Here is a 16,798-nt window from a genome sequence, read left to right as displayed (position 1 = left end):
GGGGGGGGGTAGCTAATCCTTCAGTTGAGTCTCGCCATAGACTCCAAAAACATTTAGGGGAAAACCAAAAAACCAAAACCTCAAGTCGTTCGTCTAAAGGGACAACAGACAATTGAACCAAACTATATTTTGCCATGTAAATCTAACTTAAACCAAGTTAGGAATGGAAGAATAGTTTGGAATGCCCTTCTATAGGTATGAATCCCTATATATAATTTTTCAGCATGACCCACCCTTTAATTGGTACCTTTAGCTGATCTAAACCATGATAGCTTACACACCAGGTGCATATAGGTTAAGGTCTTATGTAAAATTCCACTCATAAGCCCAACTAAAACCACATAAATGCATGAACACATAGAACCAGAATGGCATCCACTGGGAACCACCAGCAGCAACCTACTCTGAAGGGACCTACAACTCCAACGTGGGTCTCCAAACTCCATCCAGTGGTTGCCTCTGCAGTTCAATCGAGGGAACCCCTCTACATGCTGATCAATCAACACCTCCAATCGTTTTAGATTTATCGTTGTGGATTGTATGACTTTTTCCAATGGATTACGACTTTGTTTCCAAGGGGTTAAAGCATTGCTGCAATGGAATTACCAACAACATTATGGAATTACCAACAACATTGTAGAATTACCAAAACCATTGTGGGATTACCTTCTTTGACTTTTGTTTTCCTCTTGCTAGATTACATCAAGATCAAGGACATTCAGAGGTGTAAGTTCATGTTGGAATTCATCCCCATGGACAGGCGATGATTTCCAAAGGGGGGACTGTAGTGAACTAGGCCTCCGACCTCAACCTGTCTCTGAAGACCTTCAGGGGACAGGAACTGTTATTTCATTGATTTGAATCCAGAAATACAAATTATCTCATCAAGAGACTATTTAATTGTTTCCTGAATTAATCAATTGAAATAACACTCTTCCTTTTTACATTATCATTACTATTTTAGAATATCTTGATAATCAAATGTGTGTTTAGTTCATACCATTTCTAAATGTTGAAGTGAACCACTCATTTAAATCAACTGTGAAACAGTATTAATGATTTTTAAACCTCATTAAGACTTTGATAATACAGTTAAATGTCTATTTACGAAGTAAGTGTGCATTTTAGTCTTCTGTCTGAATGAGGAGTAGTGATGTCGGTCGAAAGTCAGAGACAAACAGAGACGAGTTATTAGAACGAAGTGTCTTGTTTTTAAAACTAGCAGACAGTAAATAACTTCAACTGGCACCTGCATTTGTCTCACATCGTCATAACATTTCTCTGTCTGTACTAACCGTTCGGAAACATTCCTGCTGTCTTTTGACTCCTAGTGACCCTCTTGACATCACTAGAACCACCCCCCCTGCTGGTTGTTTCAACCAATCAGGAAGTACCACATAACAGGAAGTGTATACCCCTTTAAAAGGAACACTTCGTGGAACTATTCAGTTCGGTCCTGGAGTTCGGTCCTGGAACTCAGTTCAGTCCTGAAGTGCAGTCCTGGAGTTTAGTGCTGGAACTCAGTCGGAGTCTTAAGTCACAGGGCTAAGTCTTCAGAACTTGGAGCGGATGGATGGGACCGTGTGCCAAGGGGTCCCTCCATTTAGCGGAGTCACAGCTCGCATCGCTGTGCACTCAACCCAAGCAGTAAATGCTCCACTTCTAAGGAAGCTTATTCGGTGGCACTGAGTACTTCGCATTTATTCTAAAGATTCCCAGCTACTTTAACCGGAGACGCTGTAAAGGGATCGTACTAATGGACTTTGTTCCGGAGTGGAGGTATCCCCATCTAAGGTAACAAAGTCGCTGCACGTCCTGAAGTGTACCGGAAAGCTGAGCTGGGTGTCGGAGGAAGGGTGCAAAGTTCTGGTTTCACACATAGCTTCCATCTAAACCTCCTTTTAAATCTTTAAATCTATGTCTTCTCTTTAAACTTCTATTCGCCAGTAATCTAGATGCCTTCAGAGGTGAATCAGCCTCAATCAGTAATGTTCTGTTATCTTGTTAGTAAAGCGTGACAAGTTTATTAATCAGAAACAGATCAGCAAATCAATGTGTACATGTTTTGATGTTAAATTTTGATTCTGGTAAATAAATGACCGCATTTATTCTGATGGGTCAAAGATAAAATGGCGTCTCATGTCACTGATTAAATAATCCACTCACAGTTATCTCAGTCACATGGCATACATTTAACTCGAAAAAGAAAAGAATCCGTTGTAATTAAACAATTAATATTCTTTGTGCTTGAACTAGCTTTAAGAATAATTAATTAGTAGTGTGTCTACAGCAAAGCTGTCCTGACATACTACAGGAGTTTTGAGACAGGCCGGAAGTTAGAAACGACTGAGGGGTCAAGGTTTGGTTTTTTCAGGAGAGGCTCGACAGCAGCATGTTTAAAGGATTTTGGCACCATGCCAGTGGATAAACTACTGTTTAGTATAGTAACAATGGACGGACCTAGAGTAGGAAAAACCTCCTTTAGTAGTCGAGGGGGGACCACATCAAAGGGGGAACCAGAAGGTTTCAAGCTGCACATGACCTACTCTAGAGAAGATAGAGTGATGGGTTCAAAATGGTCAAATAGAGCTACAGATTGAGGTGGGATGGATGGGTCATGAGTTGGAGGGGAAATGAGAGACCGGGTGGTCGTAATTATTTCCAAAAAGAAATGTAAGAAGTTCTCGCACAGCTCAGTCGAGGCTTCCAGAGGTGATGGTTCAGTGAGGTGGAGAACAAAGTTTACCATACCATACCATACCACTTTATTTATAAAGCACTTAAAACAGCAACAAGGCCAACCAAAGTGCTGTACAGACAAAACAACAGGTAACACACAAAGCAAAATACTAAATGAGGTAAATCAGAATATAGACAAAAAATGATGCAGATAATGACGACAAACCAGTGTGGAGCATACAGGATCAAAACACAGATCATCTTGTGTTGAAAGCTATTGAATAGTAGTGAGTTTTTAAACGGGACTTGAAAACTGAGAGGGAGGGGGCCTGTCTGACAAGCAGAGGTAACTCGTTCCAGAGTCTTGGTCCTGCTACAGAGAAGGCCCTGTCACCTCTGCGCTTAAGGAGCAACTGGTCCGCTGACCTCAGGGAACGTGGTGGGACATACGGTTGTAGCAGATCAGAGAGATAGGGGGGTGCGAAATTGTTCAGTGATTTGTAGACATACATGAGTATTTTGAACTGGATTCGAAAGTGAACCGGTAACCAGTGCAGTGAGGCCAAAACTGGTGTAATGTGCTCTCTTTTGCCTGTACTGGTTAAAAATCGGGCTGCTGCATTCTGGAACAGTTGTAGTTGTGCAATGGAGGTCTGACTGATACCAAACAGGAGTGAATTGCAGTAGTCAAGCCTAGATGTAATGAATGCATGTATTACTGTCTCCAGGTTCTTTTTGGACAATATGGGCTTCAGTTTAGACAGCCGCTTCAGTTGGAAGAAGCATGATTTCACAATCATGTTTACATGATTGTTAAGTTTCAGGGAAGGGTCCATTATCACTCCCAGATTAGTGACTCTTTGTTTTTCTGACAGGGTTAGAGCGGAAAGGTCGATGCAGTGGTTTGTGATCGTGTCGTTGGGAGGGAACAACATGACTTCAGACTTCTTTTCATTGAAACTTAAGAAATTTAAAGCCATCCAGTCCCTGATGTCAGCCAGGCAGTTGAGCAGCGGTTGAATAGAGCCTGTACCATTGTGTCTTAGGGGGAAGTAAATTTGACAGTCATCGGCATAGAAGTGGAAGGGCATGTTGTGTTTCTGGAAAATAGCACCAAGCGGCAGCAGGTATAAAGAGAATAGGAGAGGACCCAGTATGGACCCCTGCGGAATCCCCCATTTAAGCTCTGCCTCTGCGGAACAAAAATCCTTGATGGAGACACAAAAGAATCTGTCAGTGAGGTAAGATCTGAACCAATTGAGGGCTGATCCTGTAACGCCCACCCACTGCTCCAACCTAGCAATGAGGACCTCATGGTCGATGGTGTCAAAGGCGGCTGTGAGGTCCAACAGGACAAGAAGCACAGAATCACCGGTATCTGTGAATCTAAAGATGTCGTTAAAGACCTTCAGCAGGGCAGTTTCAGTGCTGTGGAGAGGTTTAAAGCCAGATTGGAAAAGCTCTAAGATGGCGTGATCCTCCAGGAAGCACTTCAACTGGGACTCGACTATTTTCTCCAGTACTTTAGAAACAAATGGGATTTTGGAGACAGGCCGGAAGTTGGAAATGAGTGAGGGGTCAAGGTTTGGTTTTTTTAGGAGAGGCTGGACGGCAGAATGTTTAAAGATTTTTGGCACCACGCCAGTGGATAAACTACTGTTTACTATGGAAAGAATAGGCGGACCTAGAGTAGGAAACACCTCCTTTAGTAGTCGAGGGGGGACCACATCAAAGGGGGAACCAGAAGGTTTCAAGCTGCACATGACCTACTCTAGAGAAGATAGAGTGATGGGTTCAAAATGGTCAAAAGGAGCTACAGATTGAGGTGGGATGGATGGGTCATGAGTTGGAGGGGAAATGAGAGCCCTGGTGGTCGCAATTTTTTCCACAAAGAAATGTAGGAAGTCGTCGCACAGCTCAGTCGAGGCTTCCAGAGGTGATGGTTCAGTGAGGTGGAGAACAGAGTTTAGGGTGGAGAAGAAGACACGTGGGTTGTGAGCGTTTGAGGTAATTATATCAGAGAAGAATATTGATTTTGCAGCTTTTGCTGTTTTCTGATAACAGCGCCAGCTCTCTTTAAGTATTTGGAAAGAGACCTGCAGCCTGTCTTTCCTCCACTTTCGTTCTGCCCTCCTACATTGCTGCCTAGCGGCCTTGGTGATGTCACTCAGCCAAGGTTCTGCTCTCAGTTTTGATTTTTTGGTTTTAACAGGTGCAACATGGTCCAGAGTCTTTAAGCAGACAGAGTTGAACTGGGATGTCAGCTCCTCAGTGGTGGTGAGAAACACTGGGGGCTGAATGATCATTTCAGAGTTATAAACATCTGTGAAACGTGTGGCAGTGAAGTGGTTAATGGTCCGGGTGCCACGTGCAGGAATGCACGACTTAGGAGTTAGATGGGGGAGGGTGAACTCAAACCGGACTGGCATGTGGTCTGAAAAAACATTATCACCAATAACAAGATTATTAACAGTCATATCATGAGTTAAAACAAGGTCCAGTGTATGTCCACACTCTTGGGTGGGACCGTTTACATGCTGAGTTAAATTAAATGAGTCCAATAGATCTAAAAAGTCCTTAACCAAGGACTTCTCAGGACGGCACATGTGCAAATTAAAGTCACCAATAATGAAAACATGCTCATATTTTGATGTGATTTCAGCCAAGAAGTCAGAAAACTCATTTATGAAGTCCTTAGATCGAGGTGGGCGGTAGACGAGTGCAAATAACGTCGGAGGCGAGTGGCCGAGTTGAAAGACGCTCAGCTCAAAGCTGGTGCGGGAAACTGGGATGGGCAGTTGTTTACAGTCTAAAGTTGATTTGAATATTGTTAATAATCCACTACCGCGCGGGCCTGATGGCCGCGGGGCGTTAAAACACAGACTGTTCGGTGGCAGTAATTCTGTCAAGGCGCTGGACTCACCCGGAGACATCCAAGTCTCTGTGATGCACAGAAAGTCCAGATCGTGCTGTTGAAAGTAGTCCCTGAGGATAAAAGTTTTGTTGGTAACAGATCTTGCGTTTTCAAACACATCCGGATATTGTCCAAAGTAGAGCCAGCAGCGGTGGAGTTAGCGCGCGCTAATGGCCGCAGGTTTTCAATAACACCCCCTCCAGGTCGGTCCGGGCTGCGCAATGGCTGACAACTCCCACTGGTTACCTGGTCTGGGCACGCGGGAAGCTGGAGATGGAGACCATGACCGCCAGCTGAAGAGGAAGATGCAGCCCGCAGAGCTTTCAGCTTCACCAGCTGACCAGCACGTTTTCCCCGGCGTCTGAAGCGAGATCTCCGGGCAGGCAGGTGAGGAGCGCAGCGAAGGTAAGCTGGCACGTCCGCCAGCAGGGGGGAGGAGGGGGGTGGGTCCAGAGGTACGCTGATAATGGTCCAGATAAGCGACAGTGCCAGAAAAACGAAGATCCAAAAGTTGCTGTCTGTCATACACCAGCAGAGAGTTGATGTCATTGATGAGGAATACAAAAACAAAAATAATCCGAACACCATCAGCAGAGGTGGATTGCAAGCCATGTACACGGGCGCCATCTTACCGGAAGTCTATCTTTAAGTTTAGGATGGAGAAGAGGACATGTGGGTTGTGAGAGTTTGAGGTAATTATATCAGAGAAGTATTTGGATTTAGCAGCTTTTACTGCTTTCTGATAACGGCACCAACTCTCTTTAAGTATGTGAAAAGAGACCTGCAGCCTGTCTTTCCTCCACTTGTGCTCCGCCCTCCTAGATTGCTGCCTAACGGCCTTGGTGATGTCATTCAGCCAAGGTTCTGCTCTGAGTTTTGATTTTTTGGTTTTAACAGGCGCAACATGATCCAGAGTCTTTAAGCAGACAGAGTTGAACTGGGATGTCAGCTCCTCAGTATTAGTGAGAAACACTGGGGGCTGAATGATCATTTCAGCGTTATAAACATCTGTGAAACGTGCGGCAGTGAAATGGTTAATGGTCCGGGTCCTACGTGCATGAATGCACGGCTTAGGAGTTAGATGGGGGAGGGTGAACTCAAACCGGACTGGCATGTGGTCTGAAAAAACATTATCACCAATTTCAAGATTACTAACAGTCACATCACGAGTTAAAACAAGGTCCAGTGTATGTCCACGCTCTTGGGTGGGACTGTTTACATGCTGAGTTAGATTAAATGAGTCCAATACATCTAATACGTCCATACATACTGATAGAACCTCACGGACCAGGGATTACTTTTGCAAACCTTTGTCAAGCTTGACAGTACAGAGTCACATTCACAACCTTTATAATGCAGAAATATTATTATAATAACATTAAGAAAATATTGAGAATGTTGCCAAAACCGCTTCCCTCCACCTGCGTAATATCACTAAGATTAGAAACATTGTGTCCAAACATGATGCAGAAAAACTGGTTCATGCATTTATCAAGTCTAAACTGGACTACTGTAACTGTTTATTATCTGGATGTCCAAATACTTCATTGAAATGTCTTCAGCTGATCCAAAATGCTGCTGCCAGAGTCTTAATGAGAGTTGATAGGAGAGATCAAATCTCTCCAGTTTTAGCTTCTCTCCATTGGCTCCCTGTCAAATCCAGAATAGAATTCAAAATCTTACTTCTAACCTACAAAGCTCTCAACAACCTGGCTCCATCTTATATTACAGATCTTATTGTTCCATATTATCTGAACAGAGCACTTCACTCTCAGACTGCCAGCTTACTTGTGGTTCCTAGAGTTTACAAAAACAGAATGGGAGGCAGATCTTTTAGTTATCAGGGTCCTCTCTTGTGGAACCAACTTCCAGTTTCTGTCTGTGAGGCTGACACATTATGCAGTTTTTAGACTGGGCTTAAGACTTTCCTTTTTGTTAAATAGTTAGGGTCGGCTTGGGTTTCCTAAGCTGTCCCTTAGTTATGCTGCTATAGGCTTAGACTGCTGGAGGACAAACTGACCACACTTTTTCACTCTGCTATTGTCTTTACTTACTCTGCTCAACCTGTTTTGTATTTGTAATTATTTTTTCTATCCTTAACATGTGTTTTTTTTTTTTTTTTGTCTTTCAGGTACACCTGCACCTATATCTGGACTTATATCTGGACCTATATCTGGACCTGCCATTCTGTGTTTGTTTGTCTCTCCTTCCTGTCCTCTCAACCAGCTGGTCAAAGCAGATGGCCGCTTGTCCTGAGCCTGGTTCTTCTGGAGGTTTCTTCCTTTTAAAATGGAGTTTTTTGTTTCCACTGCTGCCACTGTGCTTGCTCAGGATGGGAGACTGAAACAAAGTGAAGATTCAACGAATCTGCTGGATTCCTTAGATAGAGAACTTTACTAATTGGCTTTTATGTGAATGTTCCTGTAAAGTGCCCTGAGACAACTTTGTTGTGATTTGGTGCTACATAAATAAACTGAATTAAAACTGAATGTAAGGATGGTGCCTTCGGGTAGCGAGTTCCCATCCTTACACTCCCTGGTCTCCCTGTTGATTATCTTGATTATTTCCACGCACGTGTCGTCCAGGTGTTTGTGACTGTCACCCTGTGTGTGTGCGAGTATGAAAGTCTGTGTCATTGTGTCACTCATTGTCGGAGCAACGTCTGGTGATCGTCTGGTTTTCCTGAGTCCCTGATATCTCCTGAGTGTTTCCTACGTGTTCCCAAGTTTGTGAGTAAGCTGCCACACCAGTGTCTTTATTTTATATTCATTAAAGTGTTTTATTTATTTTTACTCCTCGTGCCTCCGAGTCCTGCCTGCACACTGGGTTCACCTCACCATCGAATCCTGACACTGAAAACTGAAATGAACTGAATTAGGCTCTATGTGAGATGGATCATCACAAAGTAAAAATACTGAATTGTGCTCTGACAGATCTGGATTCCAGATCTTTTTCAGAGAAAATAGAACAAAGAAGAAAAGCAACATCCAGTCTGTTGCTGTCAAACGGTCCAAAAGCCTGGTTCATTTTTGGTCTGGACTTGGATCAGCTTTCTTTGATGGTCTGGACTTGGATCAGAGTTCTTTCATGATCTGTACTTGGATCAGTGTTCTTTGATGGTCTGGATGTGAATCAGTGCCTGGACTTGGATCAGTGTTCTTGATGGTCTGGACTTGACTTGGATCAGAGTTCTTTCATGATCTGGACTTGGATCAGTGTTCTTTGGTGGTCTGGACTTGGATCAGTGTTCTTTGATGGTCTGGACATGGATCAGTGCCTGGACTTGGATCTGTTTTCTGTGATAGTCTGGACTTGGATCAGTGTTCTTTGGTTATGGTTTTGCAGGAAGTTTTTCCTGTTTAAAGGGAGTTGTTCCTCCCCACAGTTGCCCTGTCCTTTCTCAGGATGGAGGATTAAAGTAAAGATTTGGTACAATCTGATAGTTGTCTTAAACAACATTTGACTAAATGGCATTTTGTAATTAATGAATTTGATTGTGTTATGTTATTGGATTAAACTGTGTACTGGAGCTGGATTTGTTTTTAAGATGAACTGGATTAAATGGAATTCAATAGGACTTGATGTATTTTTTTCTCATGCCCTAAATTAACAAAAAAAAAAGTTAAATCGTGTCATCTGGACCAGTTTCTTTAAGTGAGAAACGTTTTGTCCCCCATCCAGAGGACTTCCTCAGTCGACGGCCAGCCAACCAGATCTGTCCCATAAGTAGTCTTCACTGCTGTGTTTCAAGCCAACCTCCTGTTGGAATCTCAAAAGTATGCTTTTAATACATGCAAAACACACCCATCCAAAACAATCAGTCATCGTGTACAACAATCAAATGTTTTAGGCAAGATGGCCAACTTGCTACTCACAGAAACAGCCTGAGAACAACAAAGGCCAAAGTGGTTCAGAAAAAGGTTGTAAGCTCAGTCATCCACGTTGATTGACAGACTGTAGATTGAGGAAGTCCTCTGGATGGGGAACCAAACGTTTCTCACTTAAAGAAACTGGTCCAGATGATACAATTTAACCTTTTTTGTTGTTATCTACCTGGATGATTGAACGTACAACCTTTTTTCATGCCCTAAATTATTTTTCAGTGAATTTGGTGACATAAATAAACTGATTCATATCCTGATGCTGCTCAATAATCCAGGTAGATAAATCTAAGAAGGCTAAGTCAGGTCCTCTGGACGGATTCTTCTTACCCTTGTGCGATCTTAACATTCTGTTTACTCCCCTTGTCATAACACAACATAACAAAATGTTGCTTAATTTTGTGAACAATTTTCAACATCAACTGTGTTTAGCACATGTAGAACAGTATGTGCGAACATGAGAATGGGCTTTGCAGATGTATTTTTCACATGTGCAGCACACAGCTTTTGTCTTGCAGTCCTTCTTCCAGGGGCAAAACTGGCACCTTTTTTCCAACAATTTTCAGTCAGGTCATCTGGACGGTTTCTTTTTTTTTTTCTGAAACATTTCACCTTCCATCCAGAAGTCTTCATCAGTCAAGGAAACTCACAACACAAAACTGATTCTTCCCCCAAACAGCTGGTTTGTTCCCTCCAGCGTGGAACAAACCAGTTATGTTGGTGCTAAGATGGTGTCTTTGGCACACCCCCTCCTCTTGTGCTGGCCCTCTTCCTCGTCAACAGCAAAAAAAAAAAAAAAGAAACTGTCCAGATGACCTGACTGAAAATTGTTGGATTTGTATACCTGGATTATTGAGCATGGAAGTTTTTGGCACTTTTTTCTTTTGACTGACCCAGCTGCAGCCTCAGGTGGATCAGGACAAGATTCAGCTCCCTGAACAGTTTCCACAATGGCTGCAGAGGCTTCTGTGCAGGGCAGGCACTCCCTTCTCTCAATGCACGGGGTAAATGGTAAATGGATTGTACTTATATAGCACCTTTCTATCTAATCAAGATACTCAAAGCTCTTTACAACAATCTGTGCCACATTTACCCATTAATTCAGCACTCTACTAGATCTCTACAAAGATAACTGAACAAATTATTCTAAAGAGACTAATCAGAGCTTTATCACATTCATGCACTGATGGGACACACATTGGCGGCGATGAGGGGTTCAGTGTCTTGCCCATGGACACGTTGGCATGTGACTGCTGGTGGATTCAAACCCCCAACTCTTGCATTGGAGGACAACTGCACTAACCACTCAGCCACAGCCGCCCCCAAGACAAGGGGTGACAAGAGCTTTTCTCAACTGCTCAAGGAACATCCTTCTCTTGTTGTTTTTCCCTGACATCCAAGTCGGGTTGATCTCCTGCCATATCACAAAGGCATTATATAAGGACACATCAATGATGCTATGGAACCACAGGGGCCAGTGTGCAGTCATCCTTCTGCAGCTACACTTCCAATAACTTTGTCGAGGTTGTCCACGCCTCCTTTATTGCAGTTATAGTCGAGGATGATGGCTGGCTGGCTTCCTGTCCTCACCATCACTGATTTCAGTTGTCTTGTGCAGTGTGCTCAGCAGAGCCATGATCTTGTTCCTTTTTAGAAGATAAGAAACAAGATGGTGGTGGGAGTGAAGGCAAACTTTGATGAGAAGACCGCTCTGCCTCTTGTTGCGAGGAGCGCACAGAGGGGTTCAAGCTTATTCTTCCAAACAGTGCCAACCATGGTTGTCTTCCTTTTCAGGAGCTGCTGGCCGAGTTCATAGGAGGTGAAAAATTGGTCACGTGACATTGTGCCCCCTCAGTCCAACTGTCAATTCAAGCACAACCTGCATCCCCTGGTTCTTCTCTGGTGCTCCACTCGGCAGCTGCCCTGTGTACACTTGCATATTCCATGCATAGCTGCAGATCAAGAGAGCAGGTCAAATGCAAGTTCCAGTTTCTTTGATGTGTGTGTGTGTTAGAAAGAGTTTGTGTGTGGCCTTTGAACTTTTTTCTGGTGTTTAAATGCTTTTATAATTCACGGGTCAAAAATGACCCATAAGACAATCTTTGTATCCTAGTGGTGTACAGCCCACATGAAAACAAAAACAAAGTATCGTTTTTTCTAATGATTGGGTCCCTTTAGGAAAAGTCATAAAATTTCAAGTTGGAAAAATATAGTTTAAGGTATTTTTTCTACAGCTAAACAGGGTAGTGGGTCACTTCTGACCCACAAGACAACACAAGGGTTAAGATTAATCCATCCAGAGGACCTGACTTGACCTTCTTAAAATTATTAATGTTCAGATCAGAACAGTTATAATGAAAACAATAAAAGTATGTTTTTATAGTAAAAGCTTGTCATCTTATGGATGTATTTGGCTCTCTTACCTGTGTCTCCAGAGGAAGTCCTTCTCCTGCTCTGAGAGCTCATACAGAGGATCTTTAGAGCAAAGGGAGCAAAGCTGCTCTGAATCAGCTGCTGAAACACTGTTGTCACAGGCCAGACGACTGGTCTAAAGCAGACAGAAAGATGGGCAGAGATCAGGATGGACAAAAATGAGACAAGAGACTTATTTTTTAAAATCTTATCCAAAGTACTATACAAACATATGACTTTAATTGTATAATTAAGTGCAGCTAGCAATAGTTGATCCACACAAATAGGATGAAGCAATTTTTAGTGTTAGTTATTGTTTTTTACCAATGTTAGTGCAGTTTTTCCCTAAACTGTAGGCATTGATAAAGAGAATGCTGAGCCTAGCCACCCTGTAAAGATAAATGGTAGATGGACTGTACTTATATAGCGCCTTTCTATCTTATTTCAAGATACTCAAAGCACTTTACACTACAATCTGTGTCCTCATTTACCCATTCATACAGCACTCTACTAGATCTCTACAAAGCTAATTGAACAAATCATTCTCATGAGACTAATCAGTGCTTTATCACATTCATACACCGATGGGACACACATCAGAGGCTATGAGGGGTTCAGTGTCTTGCCCAGGGACACTTCGACATGTGACTGCTGGTGGATTGGAACCCCCAACTCTCACATTGGAGGACGACTGCTCTAACCACTCAGCCACAGCCGCCCATTCACTTATATGTGGGAGCTCGTGTTTTTCAGTCATGGTTCATTTGCCATGATTATAGGGGAGGTTTGGAACCAAATCAGACCAATAAATGGAGAACTTTGTCTTTGTCTTTTTTCTCAGCTCCTACTCAATGGGCACCTGGTGGTTGAGCCTTATTTTCATAGTCTTGCCCAGCTGGAAAACCTACAGAAAGCCATCTCCATGTAGGTTCATAGTCTACAGGGTGAGTATTTGAGGACACATATCGGGTGAGTCGGTTGGCAGGTAAGAGCAGGACCCTGGGCATGCTGATTTCTGTTGTCATGAACTCGCTTTAAGTACATGGAATGTCACAGAGCTGGTGGTAATGAAGCTGTAGCTTGTGTATGAGTTGCAGAAAAAACCAATTAGGTATAGTTGGGCTCATCTCCACACACAATAAGGCTCTGAAACTCACTTCCTGGAGAGGTGCTGGACTCTCCCCTCTAACAGAATTGTCTACAAAGTGACAAGTGTCAGGCAGGCATGGGACTATTCACAAGCCCCCTGCCAAGAAGGTCAACTTTCAGAGGGAAGACTCTGACTGTTGCTAGTGCTTATATACCAAACAGCAGTTTAGACTACTTGGGCTTCTTTCAGACTCTGAACAGTGTCTTGGGATTATGATTTTTTTTCTCCTGGTGGACCTCCTTGCCCATGTAGAGGGGATTAAATGGGAGGTAAGGCCTCCCAGATTTAAACATGAATGTTGTTCTGTTATTGTACTTATGATCTGTTCTGTTTTATTCATAACAAAAAACATGTCTGAGTATAGGGCAATTAATAATTGTACTTAGTACCAGGCTATCTTGAGCCAACAGGCATTCATTTTGTACATGTATCATCTGAACAACTGCAGAACAATGTATGTGACTCTCAGATAAAGACAGGGGCACAAGTTTTATCTGGAGCCCAGAATATTGAACCTGTTGAACCCCTAACAAATAATGAACTGGAAATGTCTGTTAGCAGCCACAAGACATCAGATGTGGAGTGGCACACTATGGTGGTGGTCACCATTTTTATTAAGGACCACAGAGTGTGTTTCAATGATTAGAGGGTCACACAACTGAGCTTCCATAGAAACGTTTACTCCAGTTTGTTGAAAGAGAGGCTCTAACCTAATGTCAAACTTCAGATTCAGTAGGAGCAGTGTGACCTTTGTCAAAGTCATGGAACAGATCATCATCTGTGCAGACTTGCTAAAGGGGTCATGGGAGGTGGGCTATTGACAAAGCTTACAACTGTTTTTCTAAAGGTATTCTGTGGGGTGTGTTGCAGGTGTATGAGGTGCTGGGGTTACTTTTAATAGCTATCTAAATTAAATAAGAGCTGAGTCTGCATTCTTTGCACAAAGTAAAGGCCTGTTCTAGTATGGGTTGAACTCTATGAAGACTCCACAATGTTTCTTATCTTGTTAGGGGTGTTGAACCAGGATTTAATGATGCATTCATGGAGAGGAGGGTATCTGGTTGGGGAACGGCATCTCTAAATTTAACAAATGATGTGGTTCCGTTGGCATCTTCATCACAGGGGGGCGAGGTGGCACAGAGGTTAGAGAAGGTGGGTCTGAGATTGGAAAGTTGCTGGTTCTACTCCATGGACTGACATCATCAAAATGTGGGTGGAAAGGTGAAACACTCATGCCTGCTTCCACCCTCATTTGCCCCACTCTGTGCCCTTGAGCAAGGCCCTTAACTCCCACCATCTGCTCCCAAACAGGTCTCTCTTGTAAACAAGTCCTCATGACTGAATGAGACTACTTGTATAAATAAAGGTTAAATAAAATAAAGTTTAAATAAAAATCTTCAAGACATGACCCTCAGTGCGTGTGAAGTTGTGTTGATGAGAGTCGGCTCATCAAATTCTGAGGCCATGGTTCTGAACAGGAAAAAAGTGGCACGCTCCCTCCAAGTTGTGTGATTACTCTGTTTCAAGAAAAGGAGTTTAAGGATCTTGGAGTTTTACTCATAAGTGATAACAGGACAAAGTAGGAGATAGTCATTGCTTAAGGAAAGGGAGGTCTGAGATTGTCATCATTGTATGTTCCCATACAATGGCGAAATTAGTTCTCTGCATTTAACCCATCCCACGTGAGATGCACTCAGGTGGAGCAGTGGGCAGCTATGTAAGCGCCCAGGAAGCAATTAGGGATTAGGTGTCTTGTTCAGAGACACCACGACATGTGGGAATGGCTGGGAGTTGAACCGCAACTTTCTGGTTCCAAGTCGGCTGCCCTGCCTCTACCCCATCTCGGCCCCTGAAGCACTTAATGGATTATAAAAACAAACTAGATACAATGAAAATACCATTTAAATGCTGTGATCAGTGAAGAATGCACAGTTAAGTGTGAAACCAGTGACAAGCTACACTTTTCTGCAGAGACAATATATAATATTAACATCTGTGTTACTGCAGATGCCTTTAGCTTCATCAGATACTTGTTCTTCATTAAAGAATACCCTTGACAAAAAGGAGGATGAAAGCTAACCAGTCCATGGCAGTAGTTGTAGCCTAGCTCTCTGCTGATGGTCCAGTTGGCGTGTTCTTCAATCTGCTGCTCATCAGGAAACACAACCATCTGGTTAAACCAGGAGAACTCCAGCTCCACACAGGGAGTCTCCTGCAGATCGATCAGTTATCAGTCAGTAATTGATCAGCTGATCAATGATCAATCTCATGATTTCAAACAGACAGAGATACCTTGTTAGGATTTGAACCAGCTACTCCAATGGGGTTCAGCAAGTCTTCGAGGCCGTGGGGGACTGGCCAGAGACTCAATGCTACCTTACCAGAAACCAGGATGTCTTTGTAGTCAAACAAGTTGACGTTCCCCCAAGCTAGGGGACAGTGCTCCTGGGGAGGACAAGTGAGGCAGGGACAGAGGGGCAGGTGAGTGGGCTTGTACAGGCATCCTCTCACAAAATACAGGTCTCATTCCTTTCCTACCTCCTTGGCTCCTTTCCTTCCCTTTACAGAGCAGATCGACAGACAAAGTCTAGCTGAGCGAGGGATATCTGCCAGGTAGATGTCGTAGGTTAGCCACTCATTCCACCTGAGCACAGGTATGTAGAGACACATAGATACAGAAATGGCTAAGAAAGGAAAAGTCAGATAGGTTAGGGTTGTTCAAATTACATTTCTGTTTGACGTGTCTTACCTGGGGTTGGAGCAGGGGACTCTCTGTGTGTTGACATTGTCACACAGTGGCTCTCCTCCATGATAGATACCTGTCCTCACATAGATCTACACAGATACACACACGTCAGGTGTGATGCAGTGTGTTAGAGGGTGTCACTAATGTAGACACTCATGTAGGTGGATCAAGGAGAGGTACTGAGAACAGAATGGTGGACAGGAACAGAAGACAGAGAACATGTACCTTATCAATGTCCCGGATGTTGACGTTGACGTAGGTGGCACAGAGCAGCCGAACCCTCAACAGAGTGTTAAAGGCCCACAAGGAGCGAGGAGGAGAACCGTCACCTCCACCTAGACAGGGAGATGGTTGAGGCGTCCTCCGACTGAAATACAAACACCTGACATCACCTGGAGACCACCTTTACCTGCTCCTGATTGGCTGTTGCTGACCCTGACTGATTGCTTTACCTGTAAGAAGGCGGGGCGAAGCTGGAGGCCGGAAGCTGAGAGTAGAGACTGTCTTTGGACACAAGCATCAGGTGAGGAAGACGTCCTACGATGATACATGAGCGGATGTACTGTAGACCAAGAAGTAGCAGGACAGGTGGTGACAGGTGAAGTTCAAGTAGACACAGAGGGAGGACAGACAGCTGAAGGATTTTTTTTTAGAGAGAAGTGATTACCTTATACTGACTGAGGGGAAACTTCTCCAGCAGGTACTCATCACAGCCACATACCTGAGAGACACACAGATAATCACAGGTGAGACAAGTTTTAACAACACACACAGGTAACACAGCCAGACAGGTGAGACACACAGGTGAGACAGGAGACACACACAAGGTAAGAGAGGTGAGACACTTAAAACTTTTCTCTGACCAATGTACAGGTACTGTAGGTGTTACTGAAATACCACATCTGTCTTATTTATGCCAGTGGAAGTTTTGTCTACTGACAGTGCACTTACTGTAGCTTAAGGAGCTTTTTATTAAATAATGTCAACTATACTATAATAATAATAATAATAATAAT

The 16,798-nt window shown here is 43.4% G+C and overlaps 1 protein-coding gene across 1 annotated transcript in view; it reads right to left on the bottom strand.

The window, feature by feature from the left end:
• Positions 1 to 16,798, bottom strand: part of zgc:158659 (uncharacterized protein LOC791141 homolog) — a 204,155-nt gene that overhangs the window by 143,689 nt on the left and 43,668 nt on the right. The window contains exons 8-15 of the mRNA XM_037693145.1: positions 16,450 to 16,503; positions 16,235 to 16,344; positions 16,008 to 16,149; positions 15,786 to 15,871; positions 15,575 to 15,680; positions 15,329 to 15,481; positions 15,117 to 15,248; positions 11,898 to 12,022 (exon numbers count right to left, since the gene is read on the bottom strand). Coding sequence (XP_037549073.1) covers positions 11,898 to 12,022; positions 15,117 to 15,248; positions 15,329 to 15,481; positions 15,575 to 15,680; positions 15,786 to 15,871; positions 16,008 to 16,149; positions 16,235 to 16,344; positions 16,450 to 16,503 — 908 coding nt within the window. The remainder of the gene's footprint in view (positions 1 to 11,897; positions 12,023 to 15,116; positions 15,249 to 15,328; positions 15,482 to 15,574; positions 15,681 to 15,785; positions 15,872 to 16,007; positions 16,150 to 16,234; positions 16,345 to 16,449; positions 16,504 to 16,798) is intronic.

This window comes from Nematolebias whitei, chromosome 19, assembly GCF_014905685.2.
Source record: "Nematolebias whitei isolate Nwh7 chromosome 19, NemWhi1, whole genome shotgun sequence".
In the NCBI taxonomy this organism is placed as follows: domain Eukaryota; kingdom Metazoa; phylum Chordata; class Actinopteri; order Cyprinodontiformes; family Rivulidae; genus Nematolebias; species Nematolebias whitei.
Note: the sequence above shows the minus strand (reverse complement) of the source record. Positions and strands in the feature narration are given on the sequence as shown.